This window comes from Erinaceus europaeus, chromosome 4 (genome assembly GCF_950295315.1).
Source record: "Erinaceus europaeus chromosome 4, mEriEur2.1, whole genome shotgun sequence".
NCBI lineage: Eukaryota > Metazoa > Chordata > Mammalia > Eulipotyphla > Erinaceidae > Erinaceus > Erinaceus europaeus.
Genome location: NC_080165.1, coordinates 59,580,909 through 59,606,910, shown reverse-complemented (window position 1 = coordinate 59,606,910; position 26,002 = coordinate 59,580,909). Strand labels below are relative to the sequence as shown.

The window sequence follows — 26,002 nt, the reverse complement described above, 5'->3', positions numbered from 1 at the left end:
TGTGTGGCGCAAAATGCAAGGACCAGCACAAGGACCCCAGCTGGAACCCCCAGCTCCCCACCTGCAGGAAGTTCACTTCACAGGCAGTGAAGCAAGTCTGCAGGTGTCTTTCTCTCTCTCTCTCTCTCTCTCTCTTTCTTTGTCTTCCCCTCCTCTCTCTCCTCTCTTGATTTCTCTCTGTCCTGTCCAACAACAGAAAAATGAAAGGAAAAAAAAGAAAACTAAAATATCAGTGAAAAGAACTAAAATTTGATATTAAAAATAAAGTTGTTCTCAACTATATGAAGTTCAAATATAATCCTAGTCATTTTGTCTACAAACAAAGCATTTCTGAATCAGGACTATTTGCAATACAGCAAGTCTTCACTTAATATTGGGTATGGCAAGTTCCATCATTTCCTCAGGACACACAGAAATGATAATAATATATAAAACAATGCAATCTACCACCTCAAAAAAGATTACGGAGAGGCTAGGCAGGCAGCATAACAGGGATGCAAAAGACTTTCAAATCTTAGGCTCTGAAGTCCCAGGTTTAGTCCCCAGCACCATCATAAGCCAGAGCTGAGCAGTGCTCTGGTCTTTCTCTCTGTATTTCTCCCTCTCTTCTCATTAAAATAAAATATATCTTAAAAAATTATGGAGTTTGTAGCTTTGGGATGATTCAAGAATTGACTGTAGATTTACTTTGATATGAATGCGTATTTGAAATGAACTATGTGCTTTTCTTTTTTCATGTTTATATTAACAGAAAAAAGCTAATCATGTCCATTTTAATTCCCACAAAAGAATGTTATTGGGGGAGGAGTGGGGGTAGGGAACCTCCAGATGAGCCTCTGCTATTCAGAAAAAGGTCCTCTCTGAGCAGCTCCTCCTTCAGGATTTATTCAAATGAGAGCACCTCAGAAGAGGAACACTCTGCCTACCTCTTTCAAATCGGTAATTAAAGTTCATTTCTGCTGACTGGAGTGAATCACTACCCAGCTGTGCAAGGCTTCAGTTGCTGGGCCTATCACCTGAAACCCCTCCATCTGCGCTACAGGATTCTAGGAGTTCTTGAAAGACCACGGGTTTCTAGTTTCACAGCAGCTGTTTGCAGCTTTCACAATTTGGCCCCTTCTTGGTACCAGTTAAGATGTCAGGCTCTGAGGCCTCAGGGTCTCATTTAATCTTCATGGCATTTAGAGGCAGATACTGTGGTGATTTCCTCTCCAGCCTGAACAAAACGAGGGCTAGAAAAATAGCAGAGCTGGGCCCAGAAGTCCCAAGGGCCCCCAACTAGTTTCCCCACAAGACTTGCTGGCTCTTCCAGGGACATGCTCTTCACCTCTCCTGCTCTGAGGAAAGGGGTGACTGTGTAAAGGCTCCTGGGGACCTGCCTTTCCAGGGTTGAGCATTGGGGCACTTCATGAAGGCTGGGATACCTCCTGGGAGGTGAGAAGACTCTTTAGATTGACAGAACCTGAATCACAGCTGGGGGTGTGTGGTTATTTATTTATTTATTTATTTATTTATTTTGCTTCCAGAGTTATTGCTGGGGCTCAGTGCCTGCTCTTGGAGGCCTTTTTTTTTTTTTTCCATTGTTGTTGATGTTATCGTTGCTGCTGTTGTTGGACAAGACAGAGAGAAATTGAAAGGGGATGGGAAGACACAGAGGGGAGAGAAAGACACCTGCAAACCTGCTTCACCGCTTGTGAAGCGACCCCTCTGCAGGCGGAGAGCCAGGGGCTCCAACTGTGATACTTGCTCTTCATACTATGTGCGCTTAACACGATGCACCACCATCTAACCCCCCCCCTTTTTATTTTTAAATACCTTTATTCATTTACTGGATGGAGACAGCCAGACCTTGATAGGGAAGGGGGAGATAGAGAAGGAGAGAGACAGAAATACACCTGCAGCCCTGCTTCACCACTCACAAAGCTTTCCTCCTGTGAGTGGGGACCGAGGGCTCAAACCCAGGTCCGTCAGCATTGTAACGTGTGCGCTCAACAAGGTGCGCTACCACCTGGCCCCAAAAGGTTTCTTCTAACCCAAGGCCCAAAGCCCTTTTTCAGACTAGTCAGTCTCATCTCTCATCAGTAAGCACAAAGTGCTCAGTCCTGCCTTTCTCCCCCTCCACACACTTTCATCTCTTGATTTTCATCTGCCACGCAGACCTTACCCTGAATCAGTCCAGCTTCAGATCTGTCTCCCTCTTTTGATCTACTCTGCTGTTAGTGCACACCCTCAGTTCTTACTGTCTATACTATTTCATGTCTCTCTAGCTGTCTTAGTGGCCTTCCCTGTTTCTTGCTGGCTGCATTCCCTGAGGACAAGGACTATACCCAGGACACCCTTCTCCCTGTTATTTCTTGGTGCAATGTTGAATCCTTAGGTATTTAATAATGAATATATTAACAATTTGATGCTCTATGAGGATTTTTTATTGTTGTTGTAGTTATTGTTGATGTCGTAGTTTTTAGGACAGAGAGAAATGGAGAAAGGAGGGGAAGACAGAGAGGGGGAGAGAAAGAGAGACACCTGCAGACCTGCTTCACCGCCTGTGAAGCGCCTCCCCTGCAGGTGGGGAGCCAGGGGCTCGAAGCAGGATTCTTACACCCGTCCTTGCGCTTTGCACCATGTGCACTTAGCCCACTCCCTCTATGAGAGTTTTTATGCTATGTTCCACATCAAACACCCAGTACCTGATTAGTGCCTGGCACAGTACATGGGAATGTTAAATATCTGTGCAATACATTAATAATAATACAAAAATGAATGAGTGAATGAACTGAAGGTGGGGCCAAAGAGTGTCTTCTATAAGGGTAGAATAGGAATCTCTCCAGTAGGTGGAATTCTTCCATGATTCATCTATATTTGGGTTCTGCATGGGCAAATCACAGAGCAGCTTATTCTGTCAGGGTCCTACCTCTTGCTCAGTGGACACAAAGTCCTGAATTGGGGCTGAAGAGGGTTCTTTATGTGGTAGCCTCACAGGGATGGAATTAGCTTACCATTGACTCAGCAACTAACTTGAATGGGAGCCATACCAGTCTTGAGGTTTATCATTGGCCCATTTTTCTCTGTAGAATTAGAAATGGAGCTCAAGTGTTTTTATTGAATGAAGCAAAGACAACAATGGTATTATAATACTCTCCAGGTAAACTGATTTGCTTGTTTGTCTGTCTGTTTGCTTTAGACAAAAGCAGGTAAGAGAAGCCTGAAAGAGATCATAGCACCAAAGTTTCCTTCAATGCAGTAGGGTCTGGGCTCAAACCTGGGTCATGCACTTGGCAAAGCAGAACACTGTACACGTGAGCTATTTCACTGCCCCTAAAATAGTTGGGTTTTTTTTAGGATAGGGACAGAGAGACTGAAAGATACCACAGCACTAGAGCTTCCTTTAATGTGACAGGACCCAAGTACATAACCAAATAGTATATTATTCAAGTAAAGTATTTTGCCAACCCCAAGAAGGCTGATGTAGAAATAAACTCCTAGATAAGTTCCTGGGGCAGTAAAAAGACATTAGCAGGACATTAGCATTAACTGATTAATTCTATATTAATATTGATGTTATTGTCTTCAAGCCATAGTGATATGATGAGATATTAACACTGAGCAGAAACATAGTGAAGAATATGTGGATTATCTCCTACCACAGCAGAATCTCTGTAATTCTAACATTATTCCAAATAATAAGATGACTATTATAAAAATAACACACACACACACACACACACACACACACACACACACACACAGATTGCTCAAGGTTATTAGAAACTCAGCAGGGACTCAATTAACATTTGTTGATATTGGAGGAAATGTCACCTACATGAGTTGCTTTCCAAATAGATGTTTCACTGCTTTAATGAAATGCCAGGATTGAACTCAGGACTTCCTGCTTGACAGTCCAGTGCCTTCTCTATTGTGCCACCTCCCAGGACCTGAATTCTCTTTTTTTTTTTTTTTTTCGGTCATCAGAGTTATTAACCTGAAACCTCATGCCCGTACAACTCCATTAGTCCTAGTGGATTCTGTCATTTTAATTTTTGTTTGTTTCTAGATAGATTGTGAGAGAAAGAATGGGAGAAGGTCTGGCTTCTGTAATTGCTTCCCCAATTACAGAAGCCAGACCTTCTACCTTCTGCAACCCACAATGACCCTGGGTCCATGCTCCCAGAGGAATGGAGAATGGGAAAGCTATCAGGGGAGGGGGTGGGATATGGAGATTGGGTGGTGGGAATTGTGTGGAGTTGTACCCCTCCTACCCTATGGTTTTGTAAATAATCCTTTCTTAAATAAAAAAAAAAAGAAAAAAAGAAAGAGTGGGAGAAACAGAGAAAGAGAGACACCATAACACTACTCCACTGTTCATGAAGTTTCCCCTCTTTAGCTGCTCCTGTGTGGTAGCTGAGGGCTTGGACCCAGTTCCTTGTATATGACACAGTGTGCATTTTCTTAACCAGTATGCACATGATTGCTTAACCCATAGATCTTGACCCATAGATCTTGATGTGTGCAAAACGATTTCTGAACTCATAAATAGAGAGGAAGTGAACTGTAGAAATTGAGAGACTTTAGTCCTATCTCTGATGCATAAGCATGGACAAAGGGTCTAATATTTCTTTTTTTATTTCTTTATTGGGGAATTAATGTTTTACATTCGACAGTAAATACAATAGTTTGTACATGCATAACATTTCTCAGTTTTCCACATAACAATACAACCCCCACTAGGTCCTCTATCATCCTTTTTGTACCGGTATTCTTCCCCCACACACACACTCCAGTCTTTTACTTGAGTACAGCATGCCAATTCCAGTTCAGGTTCTACTTGTGTTTTCTTTTCTGATCTTGTTTTTCAACTTCTGCCTCAGAGTGAGATCATCCCATATTCATCCTTCTATTTCTGACTTATTTCACTTAACATGAATTTTTCAAGGTCCCTCCAAGATCGACTGAAAAAGGTGAAGTCACCATTTTTATAGCTGAGTAGTATTCCATTGTGTATATATATCACAACTTGCTCAGCCACTCATCTGTTGTTGGACACCTGGGTTGCTTCCAGGTTTTGGCTATTACAAATTGTGCTGCCAAGAACATATGTGTACACAGATCTTTTTGGATGGGTGTGTTGGGTTCCTTAGGATATAACCCCAGGAGAGGAATTGTAGGATCATAGGGTAGGTCCACTTCTAGCTTTCTGAGAGTTCTCCAGATTGTTCTCCACAGAGGTTGGACAAACTGACATTCCCACCAGCAGTGCAGGAGGGTTCCTTTGACCCCACAACCTCTCCAGCATTTGTTTCTGCTGTCACCTTTTCTGATGTATGACATTCTCACAGGAGTGAAGTGGTATCTCATTGTTGTCTTTATTTGCATTTCTCTGACAATCAAAGACTTAGAGCATTTTTTCATGTGTTTCTCGGCCTTTTGGAACTCTTCTGTGGTAAATATTCTGTCCATGTCCTCTCCCCATTTTTGGATGGGGTTACTTGTTTTCCTGTGGTTAAGTTTGGCAAGCCCTTTATATATTTTGGTTATTAGCCTCTTGTCTGATGTATGGCATGTAAAGATCTTTTCCTATTCTGTGAGGGGTCTCTTGGTTTGGGTAGTGGTTTCTTTTGCTGTGAAGAAGCTTTTTAATTTGATGTAGTCCCATAGGCTAATGCTTGCCTTAGTCTTCTTTGTAATTGGATTCGTTTCATTGAAGATGTCTTTAAAATTTATGTGGAAAAGAGTTCTGCCAATATTTTCCTCTAAGTATGTGATAGTTTGTGGTCTAACATCCAAGTCCTTGATCCACTTGGAATTTACTTTTGTATTTGGTGAAATAGAGTGGTTCAGTTTCATTCTTCTGCATGTTTCAACCCATTGTTTCCCACATCATTTGTTGAAGAGACTCTGCTTTCCCCATTTAATAGTTTGGGCACCTTTGTCAAAGATTAGATGCCCATAGGTGTGTGGGTTTACTTCTGGGCTCTCAATTCTATTCCACTGGTCAGTGTGTCTATTCATGTTCCAGTACCACACAGTTTTGATGACAACGACCTTATAATACAATTTGAGATCTGGGAGTGTAATGCCTCCAATTCTGTTCTTTCTTCTTACGATTGTTTTGGCAATTCTAGGTCTTTCCTGGTTCCAGATAGACATTCGTTGCATTTGTTAAAAATATGGTTGGGGTCTTGATGAGGATAGCATTAAATTTGTATATGGCTCTGGGTAGTATATTCATTTTGATGATGTTAATTCTTCCAACCCATGAACATGGAGTATCTTTCCACTTCTTTGTGTCTTTTTCAATTTCCTTGGGTAGTGACTCATGATTTTCAGTATACAAGTCTTCCACTTCTTTTGGTTAGGTTTATTCCTAGATATTTTTATTGTTTTTATTGTTTTTGTTGCTATAATAAAAGAAATTGACTTCTGGGTTCCAACTTTTCTAACTTAGTTTTTGCATAGAGGAATGCCACTGACTTTGAATATTAATTTTGTAGCCTGACACTTTACTGTATTGCCTGATGATTTCCAAAAGCTTCTTGCTGGATTCCTTAGGTTTTTCTATGTATACTATCATGTCATTTGCAAATAGGGAGAGTTTGACTTCTTCTCTTCCAATCTGTATTCCTTTCATTCCTTGCTCCTGCCTGATTGCTATAGCAAGAACTTCCAACACTATACTGAATAGTAATGGTGATAGTGGGTAGCCCTGTCTAGTACCTGATTTGAGAGGAAATGCTTCCAGTTTTTGACCATTGAGTATGATGTTGGCTGTAGGTTTGCTATATATAGACTCCACTATCTTCAGGAATTTTCCATGTATTCCCATTTTTTTTGTACTGTCCAAAGGGAATGCTGCAGATTACCACCTCGCCTCCACAGGAATTCTCCTAGCTTCTGTCTCTAATCATGCTGATTTTCATTCCCTAACCCATGTTAATCTTAAAGGCCTTCAAGCTCAATTTCCTGATATTCCTCTGGCACAGTTGAAATGTATTCTTGCTAAATGTTCCTCCTGTGCAGGTCTAATCAAGATATCTGCTGTTCAAACTCTTGGGGTTAACCCCCAAGGCTTAAAAGCCAATGCTCTTTGGCAAATTGATGTCACCCACTTACCCAACTTTGGCAAACAAAAATATGTGTTTGTCTCAATTGATATCTTCTCTAAATTTATGTGGGCAACAGCTTAGACGGGAGAAAGCTCAAAAAAGCCTATAAGCCATATACTCTCCTGTTTTGTTGTAATGGACATACCTCTTCAGCTTAACACTGACAATGGTCCTGCTTTTACTAGCAAACAATTTAAATATTTTTGTTCCCTCTGGAACATTACTCATACTACAGGCATTCCCTATAATCCACAGGGACAAGGCATTGTCGAGAGGGCCCATCAAACCCTTAAGGCACAATTAAATAAAGAAAAAGGGGGAATATACCCCCCCCAATATCTAGCTGGCAAAAGCCTTAACTACATTAAATCTATTTAATATTTACAAAAGCTCAAACCAACCTCCTATTATTCTTCTTTGGCAAGCACCATCCACCCTCCCAGCTATTAAGGTCAAATGGAAAGACCCACTCAATAAAATTTGGAAAGAGCCTGACCCCCCCTATTGACCATGGGGAGTGGTTTCGCATGCATATTTCTGCAGAATTACTCAAAATATGTCTGGCTTCCTGGCTGCCATGTCCAGCAATACCCACATGATGGCACTGCTATCCCTGAGGAACAAGAAGCACTGCAAGAGGACTGGCTACAGGACGCACCCCAGGACCCATAATACAACATGGAGGAATCTGAAAAATCTTGTTCACAGAGCCCTCTCCCCCAAACCCTTCTCTGAATATCTTATGCTATGACTGGCCAGTTGTGTTTTGTGAGTGAGTGAGTTTAATAACTAAAAAATTTTTTGAGTGAGTTGAATGACCAATTGACTTTATATAAAAATGCTGGATGCAGCCATGGTTTCTGGAGATGTCCAGAAACAGTCCAAAAAAATGTTTTTCTCCATTTTTGTTTTTTTTTAAGTCTTGGTATAAATGTGAAACATTTAGTCTTAAACTGTGTGAGTAAAAATGGTTCAACTAAGTGCAGATCTAAATTTGTGTTTAAAATGATATATCTTCGTAACAAAAGTTTTCCTCTTGTGTATTAAAGATCATGTTTATGTGTGTGTTTCAAGTTTGGTAAGCATTAACTTAATGGTTAAAAGTGTAACTTTGAAGCTGCATTCTTACCAGGCAGAGTTTTTAACACGATTCTTATAAAGGTAAAATTAATTTGCTAAAGTAACTGAGTATTTAAGGTAAAGTCTAAATATTTAACATAACAATTCATCTCCAAAATTAAAATACAAATTCTTTATACAGGAAATTTTTGGAGGGCTCCCAAAAGTGCCCTGTAAACTAATCTTGTGGAAATTAATCTACAACAAATCTGGCATCAATCTGACATTGTAAATGTTCAAAAAAAAAAAAAAAAACCATTGCACTAACGTGTTAACTTTCTAGGTAACCTGAGTTTGTTTAAATTCCAAAGTAAAAAACAGTTGAAATCAATATATATTTTAACTAAATTTGGTCTGAAGATCCTGCAGTACAGAGACTGCTACACGAGGTCATATAAGATGATCTTTTAACAAAATTATAAAGATACTTAAACCAATTATAATCATCGAGTTATCAATTACAGTAAACTTCTAACTCACTAAAGGTCTTTTTTCTTCACAAGAAATTGACTAGAACTATGTCAAAGCCTTCACATGAATAAGCATCTGCTCATATGGTAAGATATTAAACTATATATGTTCCTCCATATACAACTTGTGTAAATTAACAACATTCACATATTTTTCTACACTTAACTGGTGTATCTCGTTTGGCCACTATAGGCCTGCCTTTGTCAGCCAACAATTTAAAGATTTTTTTCCCTTTATAACATCACCCATACCACAGACATCCTTTATAACCCCCAAAGACAAACGGTTGTTGAAAAGGCCTGCCAAACACCTAGGCCCAATTAAGTAAAGAAAAAAGGGGGATACATCCCCCCAATATTCAGTTGGCTAAGGCACCAACTACATTAAACCTCTTTTAATATCTATAAAAATTTGTCGTATGCTTTACATTGGTTTGTTCTAGCCCTCCCCCGCCAAGAGAATTGGATCAGTCCTGTTAATTTTGCGGGCCTGCTTGGCCCCGCCCCAAGGAACTCCGAGAGAGGGTTCCTGAGTCAGAGAGTTCCTGAGTTCCTGAGTTCGAGAGTTTCAGGGTTACAGAGTAAGAGAGAGTTCCAGTGTGCCAGAGTTTCAGAGGGTTCCCCAGTACGAGAGTTCCAGAGTTCCAGAGTTGGAGAGTTCCCGAGTTCCTGAGTTTGAGAGTTTCAGGGTTACAGAGTAAGAGAGAGTTCCAGTGTGCCAGAGTTTCAGAGGGTTCCCCAGTACGAGAGTTCCAGAGTTCCAGAGTTGGAGAGTTCCCGAGTTACAGAAAAGGAAAGAGTGCTTGTGCCGCCGCAAAGAGACAGCAGAGTTCTGTTTGGTGATTAGTTTGTCTTAGTTTATGAATCGTTGTTCCTGAATAAAGAAATACAGCTTCCCTGCCCAGCCGTTGTCTCCGCGTCTCTGTTACCCGCCCATGAAGCAAGCCAGCTGGCCAGAGCCTACAAATTTTAACAACAAAAATTTGAACCAGATGCCCTGCTAACCACAGGAAGCAGATTTGTTTGTGTTTCTTTCACAGGAATCCCCATAAATCCATTGTGACCTCTGTCCTCTGACATCACCCATAAGATGATATGACTACAGAGCACCTACTGAAACCCATGATGTGACCTGACATGATCTGAAGAACCTGATTCACAGACTCCAAGGACAGAACTTTCTTTTGGCCTTTCTCTCGCCCATCGCTGTCTGCCCTTCCTGCTTCTGCTTCGTCTGTCACGTTTTGGCAGTTCTAGCTCACTCTCTACAGAAAAGCGGAATTCCGGTGGCTGACCTTCCCCATCGAGATAGACATGCAGCGTTTCATCTCCTGGCATTTCTTCCCCTGGTCGTCTGCATTGGACTCATGCTTCTATCAGACTTGCTGATACAACTCTTGGACACTTAACACCACTTTACAACAGCTTCCCTTTACGCTGCTGGGTTTCTCAAAGACTGACTGCAGCAGCCCATGGACATTACAAGTTGCTGTCTTGGGACTCTATAGGCCATGCCCCCTCAACTGCAGGCCCTCCCCCAGAGGCAGGAGATGCCCCCAGAAGCAGGAAATACCCCTTTGCCTACCAGGCCTCCCCTTGGCATCACACTGGCTCTTGCTGCTCTCCTACTTGTCCCTTCCTGTCTTGTTCCAGTTCTTTTGAAAATGCCTGCATGATATGATTCAGGTTTATGCCCAAAAGGCTTCTGCTCACCCCTACACTACTATTCCTCTGTCAGAGATGGAGTCTTTTACAGACATTGACCTATTTAAATGTAACAATTAGATAGAAAGATAAGGGAAAGATGTAGAAAAATTGTGAGGAGATGGTGGAGCCTGGCAGAGCTTAACCTATGAGATGAGTCCCTCCAGGTAAGTCTCTCTGTCTACAGAGGGGTTGAGCAAAAGGGGGACACATAAATCTCACAAGGTTGGTGGCCATGTAAGTCTTCCCTCCCCCACAACAACATCCTGCATCTTCCCACTGGAGCCTGGCATTCCTTGACAACATTAAGCCTGCTCCACTCTAAATTTCCTATACTATGGCCATTAGATAAAAGGAAAGGGGGAGGTGTTGGGATATTATGCAGATGTGGTCAAACATTGGCAGGGCTCACAAACCACTATATTTCCACGCAAGTATTATTTACAGATATCCACCACGTTATCCCCTCAAAGTACTGCCAATTCAGTTAAAACCATTGCAACAGTTGCTAAGGATGCTTCCACCTTCCCAACATGCTTTTTGCCTCTCTCCACCCCCTTTCCTAGCCAATCCTGTCCAAACTTGTCACTTCCAGAATTCTCCCATAAAAGCCGCTCCTATTTCCGCTTTCGCTCTTTTTGCTCTTCTCTCTTCCACGACCTGACCTGGAGAAGGGTTGTTGAGCATAGTGGGAGGCAGCCATTTTGCTAGCTCCACGTGGCCTGAACCGCTGTGCCCACACCCAATTCTGGGGCGTCCACGTGAATAAAGATTTGCGTTCCTGCTCCGCCACAAATTCCTGGTCTCTTCTCTCTCCCCCACGACACAACCCGACATCCAGTCTCTATCTAGTCAGATAAATAAGTCTAAAAGAAAAGAAAGAAAGAAGATAAAAGAAAAGAAAAAGAAAAAATATTATTTTATCTGTGCTTTTCTACTTTAAGATAATTGTCTTTGCATGTGTTTACCTACCCAATCATCATTCACTTATTAAAGGCTAATTTTGAGAGTAATATTTACCAAGCATTGTGCTAAGAACATATCCATAACATCTTTTTCCCCTTACTAGAGTGTCCAAGGAATGTGGTCCCACCCCCAACTTATAGATGGGAAAAGTAAGGTAGGTTGAAGCAGGCCACTGGGTGGTTGAGAGCAATTACTTAGCAATTTAGTAGCAGAGCAAGGATTCAAATATAGGCCCCTCCCTCCCTGAAGCGGCATGCCCCACTAACCCAAGGCTTTCTTGTTCCTAAATTGATTGACAAAGAAAGACACACAATAACTAAGGGCAGGAGGTTACCACAGTCTCATTCTCACAGCAATCTTACCCACCCAGCACCTGTCCCAGAGGCCCCAGTGAGCCTACTGCCTGGACCACACTTTGACCTGTCTATGACAATAACTGCAGAAGCTCTTGGCTCCAAAGTCCCCTGAGCAGCACTGAACCAAGTGTAGGAGGCAGAACAAAACACTTGGGGGTGAGGGGGAGATAGCACAATAATTTACACAACAGACTTTCATGCCCAAGGCTCAGAGGTACCAGGTTCAGTCCCTGGCACCACTGTAAGCCAGAACAGACCAGTACTATAATTTAAAAAATAAAATAAAATAAAAGTGCTGTCAAGGGACCAGCCAGTGGCACACCTCACAGGACACAAGGACCTAGGTTTAAGCTCCTGATCCCCCATCTGCAGCGGGGAATCCTTCAAAAGTGGTAAAGAAGTTCTTCAGGTATCTCTCTCCTCCTCCTCCACCTCCTCCTCCTCCACCTTATTTCTCTCAGTCCCTATTGGAGGGGGTAAAAAAGGAAAAATAGAGAAAGAAAAAGAAAGAGATGTCAGAACAAAACATCCCCTGACTCCATGGAGTTATATGGGTCCTGCTATACCCACACTGTGGTGGGGTAGGGGTGGGGCTGAGGGGGTTGCTTCTCTGAGCCTCTCACCTGCTTTACAAGACCCTGTTGAAGCCCTTTCTTGTCCAGAAAGACAACTCCTTCTTTTCAAGAATACAAGTACATTTGCTGCAGTACTGTCACACTATTAATCTCTTAGCCCAGAACCTTCTTCTCTCAGAGCACATGGGGGCTCTCTCCCTCTTTCATCCTTCCCCAGAGAGGTCCTCCATGACAGCTCACCTGAAACTATACCCTCAGGACATTCTCCATGCCTGCCCCTTTTAATTTTCTCCTTTGAGCACTCATGCTGCTGTCTTTCTGTCTGCTTAGTCATTTACAGCTTGATTTCACTAAGAGGTCAGCTTCATGAGGTCAGGCACCTGCTTTGTTCACTACTTGATCCCTAGCACTTCTAATGAAGGCATGCATGGATGGTCAGTTTCATCACTGTGATCCAGCCAGAATCAGATCTTCAGTTTCTTTGTCTATACAGTGACTTTTGAGCTTAAAAAAAAAAAAAATCACCTGAGCATGTCTTTCAAATGAAAGTTTTAAAAGAATCCCCATGTATAAGACAAAAAATAACCAAGCTATATTTGTTGAACCAGGGGACAGCCCCAAGGTTTTAGTGTGTGTCCTTGCCTTCTGTTCCCTCAGGATCCCATAATAAGAACTCTTCGGTTCCTTGGAACTGAGTTTGGAAACCAGTGACCTAGGTGAGCTATACCTTCAGTGAGTCACATACACATCCAAGGTCTAAATACAACCATCTTGTAAAATGAAGGAATCTGACTTGCCGACCTACCTTCTATGATTATCCTTCTATGGCATTCTCGGATAATAAGCTGCATGCATAGTAGTAGACCTAACAAAAGGATCATGCAAATCCCAGATTAGAAACTGCAGAGACACCTTTGGTGTCATGCTTGCCAAACACCAATAATTATCAGAAGTTTACTGAGCAGCTCTTGTTTGATGAGTACTTTGTGGGAACCCTGAACCTATAAGATCTCTGAGTATTCAACCAATCCAGTTGATGAGATGAGACCCCACAACTGAAACTATTAAGAAAGCCTACCAGGAACTGGAGAGATAGTTCACCTGTGTGGGAACCTGCCTTGCCATGTGATGCTTTGCTAGCCCAACCTGTGCAACTTCTACGACAATCCTTAGCTTGCAAAGCCCTTTCATAAGCGCCACTGCTGATTCCCTGAGCCAGCTGGGAGGAACGTGTCATTCCCTTTTCATCGGCTGTAGTTGAGCTGTGGCTCAGTGAGGTGACTTGTCCAGTGTCACTCACTGCCCAGTAGATTCTGGGAACCAGAGAGAGGGAAGGAAAGGTGAAGAGAGCTTGAGCTTTGAGGTCAGACCTGCTTTGAAATCCACCACTCCCCTTACTTAAAGCCTGCTCTGAAAACCATGTGAGAATAACACATGTGAGAAGCAAGGCTCAGGGGCTGAGTGATGGCGCACCTGACAATTGTTATGTATTTAAATATTTATATTTTTATTTTTATTTGAAAGAACAGAGAGAAACTGAGAAGTCAGGTGGTGAAAGAGAGGGAATAAGAGAGAGATACTCATAGCACCGCTTCACCACTTGTGAAGCTTCCCTTCTGCAGGTGGGAACCAGAGGTTTGAACTTGGGTCCTTGCACATTGTAACATGTGGGCTCCACCAGGTGCACCACCACCCCACAACCCCAGCTGATAGCTTGGGAAGGGAGGTTCACTTTATTATCTTACCCAATGTATTTAAATTTTTCCATTGAAAACTTTAGTTTTAAAATGTTAAAGATACACACAAATGGTCATAGTAGGACAGTTTACAATAATTCAAAGTAAAAATAGCCCAAATATGCATCACCTGATGACTAAAGATGAGAAAAGTGTCATCTATCCATGCAATGTAGTAATATTTGACAACAGAAAATGAGATGAAGGGGCCTGGAAATAACTCTTCCAGAAAAGCACATACTTTACCATGGAAGAAGCCCTGGGTTTGAGTCCCTGGTATCTCACACACGGCACCATACACGGCACCAGGGAAAGTTTCATGAATGATGGGTTGGTGCTGTGGTGCCTTTCCCTCTCTGTCTCATTCTCTCCGAAATTAAAGGGTGGAATGGGGTAACTCAGCTGGGAGTAGGGAAATCGTTCAAGGGTGAAGCCCCACACTCAAAACCAAAAACAACAACAAAAAGAAATGCAATACCAGCACATGCTGCAACATGGTGAGCCTTGAAAACATGTTAAGTGAAAGAAGTTAGATACTACGTGACCCGGGAACTGACACAATCAATCTCTCTATTGTTGGACTGACTCTCAAGCATGAGGAACCAAGTTCAGTCCCTGGCATCACACATGCCAGAGTTCTTTGGTTCTCTCTCTCCTTCCACCATCACTCACAAGTAAATAAATAAATATTAAAGAAAAAAGACTACACACTGCATGATTCCATTTATGGCATATATCCAGAAGCAAATCTCTAGAGGTAAAAAGTAGACTAGTAACTGTCAGATGCTTAGAGGGATGGAGGAATAGAGAGGTTATAGCTAAACTGTGATTCCATCTGGAACTCCCTGGGCAGATTATTTCATCAGTGCTTCCTGGAGCCTCACCTCCCCAGAGCCCTACCCTGCTAGGAAAAGATAGAAACAGGCTAGGAGTATGGATCAACCTGCCAGTGCCCATGTCCAGTGAAGAAGCAGTTACAGAAGCCAGACCTTCCATTTTCTGCTCCCCATAAAGAATTTTGATCCATACTCCTAGATGGAAAAACAATAAGGAAGTTTCTAATGAAGGGAGTGGGTCACAGAAGTCTGGTGGTAGGGGATGTGTGGAATTATATCCCTATTACAATTATGCACCTAACAATCTTGTAAATCAGTATTAAATCACTAATAAAAAATAAAACATTAAAAAAGAGATGTTATAGCTAAGAAGTGTGGGTTTCCTTGAGGAATGATTAAAATACTCTATAATTGATCTTAATAATGATTGTACATCTTTATGAATACACCAAGAGCCATTGAATTGTACACTTTACATGAGTGAACTATATGATACATGAATTATATCTCAACAAAGCTGTTTTTGAGAACTAAAAAGTAAAGAAGGGAGGGATGGGTAGTGGTGTACCAGGTTGAGTGCACACATTACCATGTGCAAGGACCAAGTTCAATTCCCTGCTCCCCACCTTCAAGAGGAAGTTTCACGAGCAGTGAAACAGTGCTGCAGGTGTCTCTCCTTCTTTATTTCCCCCTTCCCTCTCAATTTTTCTCTGTCTCTATTTAAAATAAATAAATAAAATTTTTAAAGGAGAATATAGGAGAGGAGGAAAAACAGCCAAGAGAGGCCCTTTATCGATTGGTGGTAGATAGCATAATGGTTATGCAAATAGACCTTCATACTTGAGGCTCCAAAATCCCAGGTTTAATCCCCCATACCACCATAAATCAGAGGTGAGCAGTGCTCTGGTGAAAAAAAACAAACAAGACAAACAAACAAACAAAAAAAACACTGGTCTTCCTGCAAAGTGGATTGGATATGGGAATGGGTTAAAGGAAATGGAAGTGGATGGAATAGCCCCTTGACCTTGGTCAGCTTGCTTCACTTATGGTTTAGCCAGAGAAAAGCCACAGCAACTAATTCAGCCTAATATGGCTGACACTATAGTAAAACTGTTTCCCCTCTTCCCTGGAGAAAGGCATTCCCCACTGATAATCAGATACAGAATCTTCATTAGTCCAAGACTGTGATGGGCTTCCATGTGCCCATCTGACAGGCTCCCACTGCCTGGTCAGACCCTCATACATTTGAAGGGAAGAAGTCAATAGGTTTTCCAGAGGGCATTGGGTCTTTGTGGTGGCTGCACATGGGAATCTGGGTAATTGAATAAACCTTGATGACCAAGTCCAGTTCTCAGAGATCCTACTTTAATTTATTTGTGAATAACCTGGGTAGTTCAGGTTTTAAACTCTTCCTACATGATTTTAATGTGCATTCAAGGTTGAAAAATACTAATTTAATGGTTTGTTTATTCTGTCATATTTGTGAATGTTATAATAATCTTGACATCAAAACATTATATACATTGATATTATAATAACTTGTGTTAATAAGAAGGTTTGGGGTTACTAAGATAGAGTGGCACCCCAACTGGCAAAAAGGTGTTTCTGAACCATTACTAACTGCTAGTTGACCTTGTACTTGAGTAGATAGTCTGCTCCTTGAGGTCAAGGAAAGATTTTCATCTGACATCATAACCCTGTATTCTTTGCAGAGCAAGTGGAGGTGCAACACACACTTGTTAAGTGAATGAAGGGATGGATAATTGTCTTGCCATGCAGTTTCTAGAGGGAGAAAGTTTTCAAGTAATAGCTTGAACAGAGATGGGGTTAGAAGTCCACCATATCCTCATTCTTTGATAAGGAGAGTGTTACTTTTCCAAAATTATGTAAGCATAGCTTTGAAATAAATTTCCAACTCCACGTTTGGCTAGATTATACATTCTAAGTTCCCAGTGAATGGTTTCATGGAATCATCTCCTCAGTGAGTGAATGAATGAAGAGACATTTACTACATCTTCAATGAAAAGCAGGCACTATATTAAGGGCTTTTATAAACATTTTCATGTACTTCCAAATCAGTTTATCATAGAACTAAACATGCATTGACAGAGATGCCCCCACCACTGCTTTCAACAATATACAACCTCAGAGGGGCTGGGAGGTGACAGATAACTCATGTTTCCATGCTCAGGGACATGGGTTCAAGCCCCCAGTCCCTATCTGAAGCTTTACAAGTGGTGAAGCAGTGTTGTGTCTCTCCCTCTCTGTCTCCCCTTTCCCTCTCAAGCTCTCTCTACATTTATAATAAATAAATAAATAAAATATTTAAAAATAAAGCAAATTAAAATATTTTAAAACACACACACACCCTCAGAAAAGAAAAGCCTGGGCATGGGGTCAGAGGAGAAAGTATAGCCCGTAGGGGTGTGGGCAGGTTAAAGAAAAAGAGAAAGACAGAGAGACAGAGAGAAACCAAAAATGTTCAAAAAGTAGAACCATCTACACATAAGATGTGAGCTACTCTACCAACAAGCTTATGGAATTACTAAGAAGGGGGAGTCAGGCGGTAGCTCAGCAGGTTAATTGCATGTGGCACAAAGCGCAAGGACCAGTAAGGATCCCGGTTCCAGCCCCCGGCTCCCCACCTACAGGGGAGTCATTTCACAGGTGGTGAAGCAGGTCTGCAGGTGTCTATCTTTCTCTCCCTCTCTCTGTCTTCCCCTCCTCTCTCCATTTCTCTCTGTCCTATCTAACAACGACATCAATAATAACTACAACAACAATAAAAAAAAGAATTACTAAAACAAGACAAATATGCAAAAACCACCAGCAGTCATTTATGTTGGTAATAATTGTATTAGAAAATGCCATAAGAAAAAAGATCTCATCTCCACAGCAACAAAACAAGTAAATCTAATAAAAGACACACAAAATTTTTACTGAAGGACAAAAATGATCAGAAGAAATAGAGACAAATCACATTTATAAGTAGGAAGATGTCCTTTCCACCAAAACTCCTACTGAGATTTTTTCATATGTAGAGGGAAAAAGGAGTTAAGAGTTAGAAGGCAATATTTTAAAGAATAAATTGGAAAGGGGAGAAAGAGAGGAACTACCATATATAATGCAGCTGTTATTAACAGGCTATATTGATTAAAATAATGTGAGTTAATGGTAAAATTCCCTAAAGAGCAAGAAGAGAGAACACAAAGCTTGAATAAGCCCAAAGCAAAATCTCAGACAAGTGTGAAAAGAGCCTTGGGGACTAGGTGGTGACTCACCTTGTTGAACACACATGCTACATTGTATGAAGACCAAAATTCAAGTCTCCAGTTCCCATCTGCAGGAGGGAAGCTTCATGAGCAGTGAAGCAATTCTGCAGATCTTTCTTTTTCTTTCTCCCTCTCTAGCTCCTTTCTCCTGATCAATTTCCCTATCTGTCTCTAGCCAACAAATAAATACATATATTTTTTAAAACAAATAAAAGACTAGATTTCTGCCTTAAACTAGTCACAAAATACATTCCTGAGAGATTAACCTACGTTTGAAAGAGCAAAACTTGGGCTGGTGAGATAACTTACCTGGGAGAGTGTGCTTTCCCATGCATTGAGACTCAGGTTCAAGCCTGACACTCCCCCACTCCACTCACACACACACTGGGGAAAGAGTGCCATGGTGTTTTCTCCCTCTCACTATCTCCCTTTCTATCTGAAAAAGTTGATCCAGAGAGATGAAAATATATAAGAAATCATATAACAAAGTAAAGACACTAAAAAAGAGAGATAAATTATAAGAAGAAAAGATTGTTGCAAATGAGTTTTCTAAATGACAAGAAAAACACTGTACTAAAAGGGAGGGAGGGGAGGGAGAAAGAGAGACCATAGAGTAGAACAAGAGCTGAAATTTCTATAGCTGGAATATTTGTATATAGATTATATAATAATACAGGTTAAAGATTAAAAGCTAGCTTGACCCACCTGTGACCAGGGACTGCGAGCTCAGTCTGACAGGGACTTAGAGGTTATACAGGCTCCTGTGCTATGAATAGATGGGCCCTGGGTCAGTTCAATAGGGCAAACAGTTAATTGTATTTATATATTTTCTTCAAGTTTGGGAGCTACTTTCTGCCCTAATCTAGCTTTCTATTCTCAACTCTGATACCACCTTCCCAGACATTTCTAGTCTACCTCCATTTTGACTATCAAACTCAAGCAAAATTTACTAAGTCATGGTCCCCTAGGAACACACCTAAAATAGACTTTCTGGCTTCTTTCCACCCTAAGTTCCCCATTATCATCTGCTTTCTTCCTACTTTTTGGTTCCTATTTATTAAACATTTTGTCTCGCTTAATATCTTACTGCCTTTCAGCCACCATGTTGCAGGTGCTATTATGATTTCATCTTGACTTCCCTTGACAGATAACTTTGTCAGTGCTGCCTGGCACCTTACTCTCCAGAGCTCTACCCCACTTGGGAAAGATAGAAAGAGGCTGGGGTGGGGGGGAGGCAGTGGTGCACCTGGTTAAGCACACACATTACAGTGAGCAAGGACCCAGGTTCAAGCCCCTGGTCCCCACCTGTAGGGGGAAAGCTTCACAAGTGGTAAAGCAGGGCTGTGGGTGTCTCTCTGTATCGCTCCCTCTTTACCTCCCCCCCCCTCAGTTTGTCTCTATCCAATAATAAATAAATAAATAAGAAAGAGGCTGGGGGTATGGATAGAACTGTCCACATCCAGGTCCAGCGTAGAAGCAATTAACGAAGCCAGAACCCCTACCTTCTGAGCCTCCAAAAGAACTTTGGTCCATACTTCCAGTGGGGTAAAAGAATAGAGGGGAGAAGATGAGAGGGTTCGGAATCTCAATTCCACCAGGAATCTTGTCTTAATATCATCATTGAAAGAGAAGAAAATCTGGAAAATACTAGAGGAAGTCAGGCACTGTTTTTCTTATCTGAGAGAGAAAAAGAAAGACTTGGAACCAGTAATAGGTATAGGTGTTACTTAGAAGAAAAAAAAAAAAAGCAATACAGGGCAGGGGAGATAGCATAATGGTTATGCAAACAAACTCTCATGCCTGAGGCTTCAAAGTCACAGATTCAATCCCCCACACTACCATAAGCTCTGGTGATTCTCTGTGTCTCTCCTGCATCTCTCTCAAAAATAAAATATTTTTTAAAAGGTAATATATCTATATCTATAAATCTAGGCATCTAGACATATAGATATAAAGTCAACCCATATCTGCAACCTGGGGAGAACTGCTGCAGGGTCCAATGGAGGGAACGGGAACACAGAGTTCTGACGATGGGAACAGTGTGAAATTCTACCCTACTACCCTGTAATCTTTAAAATCAACTTTAAGTCACTAATAAAAAAGAAGAAAAAAATGTCTGCCACAAACTCTAAAGAAAAAAAGACAGCTTGGTAGAAAACAATGAGGAAAGATCACGAGCAGACAAGTCACAGAAGAGGAAACACAAGTGGTCAATAACTACATAAAGACACTCAGTGTCACTGGTAATCACGATGTGCAGATTAAATCAAATGAGATATGATTTCACATTCATAGGACTGATTAAAACTCTGCAGTCAGACAACGTCAAGGGTTGATGACATTACAGTGAAATTAGAGTTTGTGTATTCGCTGCTAGTATTTAATTGGTATTGTCAATTTGGGGAGTAATTTGGCAAAGTCTAGTAAAGTTAATGGGAGGCATACCCTAGGGAAATATTTGTTGTGGTCATGAGAGACACAAACAAGGATGTTCATCGCAGAGCTGTTTACAATGACAAAAACTTGGCTGTCTCCATCAATAGGACAAGGAGAACCAAGATATATTGCTTTAATGGGATACACACTGACAGCTGAGAAGCCTTGAAGAAAGTCAGGAGATCTAGTCCTGGTTCTTTTGCTTCTAATGATAGGCTGTTACACTGGTCACTGGTCATTTGTGCCTCTGCATGGAATGTTCTCCCCACCAGATGACTTTAGAGACTACCTTGACCCCACCCCTGACACTACTTTGTTAAGAAATGAAGTAGTGGTATGGGTGGTTGATCATACCCATTACAATGTAAGAGGACCCAGACCTAAGCCCCTAATCCTCACCTGCAGGGGGCAGTTTCACAAGCTGTGGAGCAGTCCTGCAGTCTGTCTCTCTCCCTCTTTCTTTCCCCCTTCCTTTTCAATTTCTTTCTGTCCTATCAAATAAAATAAAGAAAGAAAAAGGGGGCAGGTGGTAGTGCCCCTGGTTAAGCGTACAAATTATAGTGCACAAGGACCCAGGCTCAAGCCCCTGATCCCCACCTGCATGGGGAAAGCTTCACAAGCGGTGAAGCCAGGGCTGAAGATGTCTGTCTCTTTCCTCCTCCCCTCCTAATTTCTCTGTCTCTATCCAGTATAAATAAAAATATAATTTTAAAAAAGAAAAAAAAGGCTCCCAAGATCAGTGGATTCACCATGCAGGCACTGAACCCACCAATAGCCCTGCTGGCAATAAAAAAAAAGAAAGAAAGAAAGAAAAAGAATAGAAAGGAAAGGAAAGAAGGAAGGAAGGAAGGAAGGTGACTTAAAGAATGAGAGTACAGACTCTGGTGCTAGACTTGTTCTAATCCCAGCTTTGCCAAGCACTGTTTGCATGACTCCAGGCAAGATATTTAAGTTTTCGTTGAGTCAGTTTCCTCCTCTGTAAAATAGAGATAATAATGGCTTTCAACTCGCAGGGTTCTTGTAAGGACTGAATGGGTTAATATGCCAAAGACATAGAACAATGCTGGATTTGAAGGAAGTGCTAGTTAGTAGCAAACTACATGGCAGTCAAGATAAGGAAGAGGACCAGAATGATGTGGATAAGTCTCACGAGCATGCTTCTGAGTAAATAGCAAGTCCCACCTGTGTCTCGACCCCCACCCCCACCCCCATCACGGGCAGCATAAGGTCCTGCTCCTAGTTACACTCACAGTTAGGGATCCTTCTCAGGGGTTTTGTTCCTCTCTCCTGCCTAGACCATCACAGTTTGGCCAAGTCAGATTTGAGAAGTATTTTTTAAATTGAATTGAATTAATTCTGAAGAGTCTCTGAGTACCAGAGGATAAAGACACTCTGAGTATCCTCCTCAGGCAGTGTATGTAAGAAGTTGCAGTCCAGGGTGGTACACACTGGTTAGAACTTTGGACTCAAAAAGCATGAGGTCCTGAGTTTGATGCCCAGCATCTTGTGTGGCAGAGTGATGCTCTGATTCTCTCTCCTTCTCTCTCTTTCATTCATAAATAATTTTTTTTGGTGGCCTGTGAGGTGGCACAGTGGATAAGGCATTGGACTTTCAAGGATGAGGTCCTGAGTTAAATCCCCAGCAGCACATGTACCAGAGTGGTGTCTAGTTCTCTCTCTCTTCCTCCTATCTTTCTCATTAATAAATAAACACAGTATTTTTAAAAACATCTTTTCAAAAATGTTTATTTTAAGTGCTGGCAAAATAGCTCACTTGAATAATGTGCTGCTTTGTCATGTGTGTGACTGACCCAGGCTCTAGCAGGTCCCGTTACACTGAATGAAGCTTCAGTCCTGAGGTTTTTTCTGTCTCATTCTGAAAAAAAAAAAAAAAAAAGGTCATCCTAGAGCACTGAAACACCTGCAGATGACAAAAAAGAAAAAGGAAAAGGAAAAAAAAAGGAAGAAAAAAAGAAAGAAAAAAAGAAGAAAAATTCAAACAAGAAGTTGAAATAAAAGTATGAGGAGTCTGGAAGCAAAGGGGGCAGATGAGAAACAAAGACCCACAAAAGTGGAGAAAATCTTAGAGGCTGGGAGTCTTTAGAACAGAAACCTGTGACTCCAGCATGTGGAGGCGGGATGCTCTTGCCATCCCTGTCCTAGGGCCCACCGCCCATCAGAGGACCAAAGCCTTAACTGCCACATTCACTGAGGATTCCGTGCATAAAAGAAAAAAAAAATCTGGAATGATTGTTTGACTTTTGTACACTGAGAAGGAATTTGTTTATTACTTGGGAATATTGAAAAAAAGAAATAATCTTGAAACAAGAGGTGCCCAAGGAATGGACATCACTCATATTCTCTAAAACAAAGTCTTCCCACTCAACACTGAGGTCCACTCCCCATGAAGGCACCCCACTTGCCCTCTTCCTCACCCACAACCACTGGACTTTCAGTCATTTCAACATCACTTTCGAAGTACCTGCTGAACCTAATCACTTCTCACCTCCCTCCCTGCTACCCACCCACCACCATCACCCTTTGCCTTGATCTACAACAAACTGTTAGGACTCTCCTTGTTCTACCCATCCATGCCTCCTCCAACTCACCACACCCAGTAGTTAGGCTCCTTAAAAACCCAAATCAGTCTACAGAGCCCAGAGCACCCGCCATGCGTGAGGCATGGTGCTGAGCAGTCCACTCAGATGAGATCAGCTAATCTTCTAACACACACACACACACACACACACACACACACACACACACACACACACACACGGGTGTTTAGGTGTTAGTGGAGTCTCCACTTTACAGGTGCAGAAACTAAGGCCCAGAGTTCCAGGTCCACATGGTGACAAGATGAACTCTGATGCTTTCCTGCCAAGATTTTTACCCATAGATCTTATCACTTCTTAGCATACATGACATATTGTCAGAATTGACTCTTTACTATCTGTGTCCTCTCTCTCTCTTTTAATTTTTAATTTTTGATTAATAATGGTTTATCAAAGTTCTGTATCTCACCCTCCCACATCCCAAATATAACCACCATAGTCCCCATAAACTCTTAGAAACAGTTTGCTGGAAGTCGGGCAGTAGTGCAGTGGGTTAAGAGCATGTGGTGCAAAGCGCAAGAACCAGAGTAAGGATCCCGGTTCAAGCCCCTGGCTTCCCACCTGCAGGGGAGTCGCTTCACAGGCGGTGAAGCAGGTCTGCAGGTGTCTATCTTTCTCTCCCTCTCTCTGTCTTCCCCTCCTCTCTCCATTTCTCTCTGTGCTATCCAACAATGATGACATCAGTGATAACAACAATAATAACTGCAGCAACAATAAAAAACAAGGGCAAAAAAAGGGAAAATAAATAAATATAAATTTTTTTTTTAAAAAAAGAAACAGTTTGCTTACAATTGAATGAAATCATCTGATCGTTGTCTTTCATTTCTTTACTTATTTGGCTAAGCACAATTACTTCCAGCTCCACGGAATACTACTCCGTAATAAAAAGTTAAAAAAAAAAAAAAAAGATGATATTGTGACCATTGGAACAAAGTGAATGGAACTGTGTCCTCTTTTGATAACCTGTTTCTTAGGGGGCAGGTACTTTGTTCCTAGTGCCTGGAACAGAGCAACAACACAGATTAAGTGAAGCCCGTGGCAGCCTATAGATATAGGACTAGACCTGCTGTGTTGGGCTGCTAGGGACACATCTGCTCCCCCTGCACAAGATGGTCCCTCTGCTCCCTGAGGCCCCATCCTTTTCTCTGGGACCCCTAGACTATCAGTGCAGAAGGTGAGATGCAATCAGCCATATTCCTTCCCAGTCACTCCCCTTCTGGCCCTTCCACACCTCAAGCCCCAGGGCTCTCACCTCCTAAGTCACCTGGAAGCTGGTCAAATTCATTCCCACAGAGGTGGAGGTAAAAGGGATGTTGGGTCCTGCCCTGCCCAGTCAGATAGAGAATAATTAGACTGGGAACTGGGTGGGTGGGTGTGTGGGTGGTGGTGGTGAAGTGGTCTGGGAGTAGAGCACATGCCTTGCATGCTTAAGTCTCTGTGTTCAACCCCTGCACTACATAAAATGACAAATTTCTGGGGAGAGAGATATAGATAGATAGAGATAGAGATAGAGATAGAGATAGAGATAGAGATAGATAGAGATAGAGATAGAGAACACTCAGGCAAGAGCAACACTTTACTCCAAAGTCAGATTGTGTCTTGGAGTAACTTCTGAGATGTCAGACTAAGACACCACCTTACCCACATCCAGGCCCAGTATGAGAGCAACTCTCAGGTTAAGCAGAGATGGGTCTGAGCTCACCCAGTGGGGCAGCTGCCCTAAGCCCCTCTCCACCCACCTCCTGCTCACCTGCCCCCAGTATCCTTTGCACTGTTCTAAAACACCCTGGAATAAATCTTGGGGGTAAATAAATCTGTTTGGGGGTATAATTCCTCCAGAGACACACCCCTCCCTGTTCCCAGGGCACTCAGCGCAAAGGTCTTACCCATTTCAATCCCGCAGATGACCAGGGCCGCCACCACTGCACCTGCTGAAGTCCCCGCAAAGCGATGGCTGGTTTCCAACAACCGGGGGGCCAGGTCTCGCAGGGCGTCCACCACTCCTGCTTGGTAGTAGGACAAGAAGCCGCTGCCGGAGAAGGAGATGGAGTGAGGGGTGTCCGGGTCCCCTTTGAACACTTGCTCCTCCATCTCCTCGGTCTGGGAGCTCCGCGCCCGCTGGGGAGGAACTTGCCCTCAGAGGCGCCCGCCTGCCTGAGCTCCAGACACCTGGCTTGTTGGAACTCGTTGCCCAGCTTCCCTTCCTGGAACGCTGCAGGCTCTCTCCACTGTCGTTGCCGGGATGCCTGTGAGTGGCAGCAGCTGCTGCCCTGGTGTAAGGTGGAAAAAGGGCCCCAGGCCCCGGAAGAGGTGTGGGCGGCCCCCAGGAAGTGTGAGCAGAGCCCCCCTGGCTTCATTGCGCGCCCAGAGTCATCGCCCGCCCCGGCTTAGGGCACCCCCAGCAGCCTGCCACCACCTGCCACCTGCCTTGCCACCTGCCACCAGGCAGGAGCTGCCGGGGAGGCGGTGCCTCACAGGCCTGGGCCAAGAAGGCTGCCCGCATCACCTTGCACAACCTCTCTGATGGTTATCACGGTGATCCAGGGCGCCTCCCTCCTGACTCCTGCCCAGGGAGTCAACTGGTGGCCTTCCCTCACCCAGGGCAGGGTCCACTCCTGGCAGTATACACCATGGCTGTAGGCTTTGAGGGGGACACACCCACACTGCCCCCCCCACACACACACAATAATGCCTCTATTGGCTCCAGGGTCTGTGCCCTGTGTGTGATTTATGACAAAAACTATTTGTATTTTTTCTTGCCTAACTGGCACTTTGATTATCCACTTGTTGATTCACATATCAGGACTGGCCAGGGGC

General features: G+C 42.7%; 1 protein-coding gene across 7 annotated transcripts in view; it reads right to left on the bottom strand.

Annotated features, from left to right (window-relative positions):
- Positions 1 to 25,718, bottom strand: part of PNPLA1 (patatin like phospholipase domain containing 1) — a 56,882-nt gene extending 31,164 nt beyond the window's left edge. Inside the window, exon 1 of one of the 7 annotated variants that reach the window (XM_060189705.1) lies at positions 25,072 to 25,718. In XM_060189705.1, coding sequence (XP_060045688.1) covers positions 25,072 to 25,276 — 205 coding nt within the window. In that variant the 5' untranslated portion in view covers positions 25,277 to 25,718. The remainder of the gene's footprint in view (positions 1 to 25,071) is intronic. The other 6 variants (XM_060189706.1, XM_060189707.1, XM_007534259.2 and 3 more) reach the window with 6 other exon arrangements.
- Positions 25,719 to 26,002: the final 284 nt, after the last annotated feature.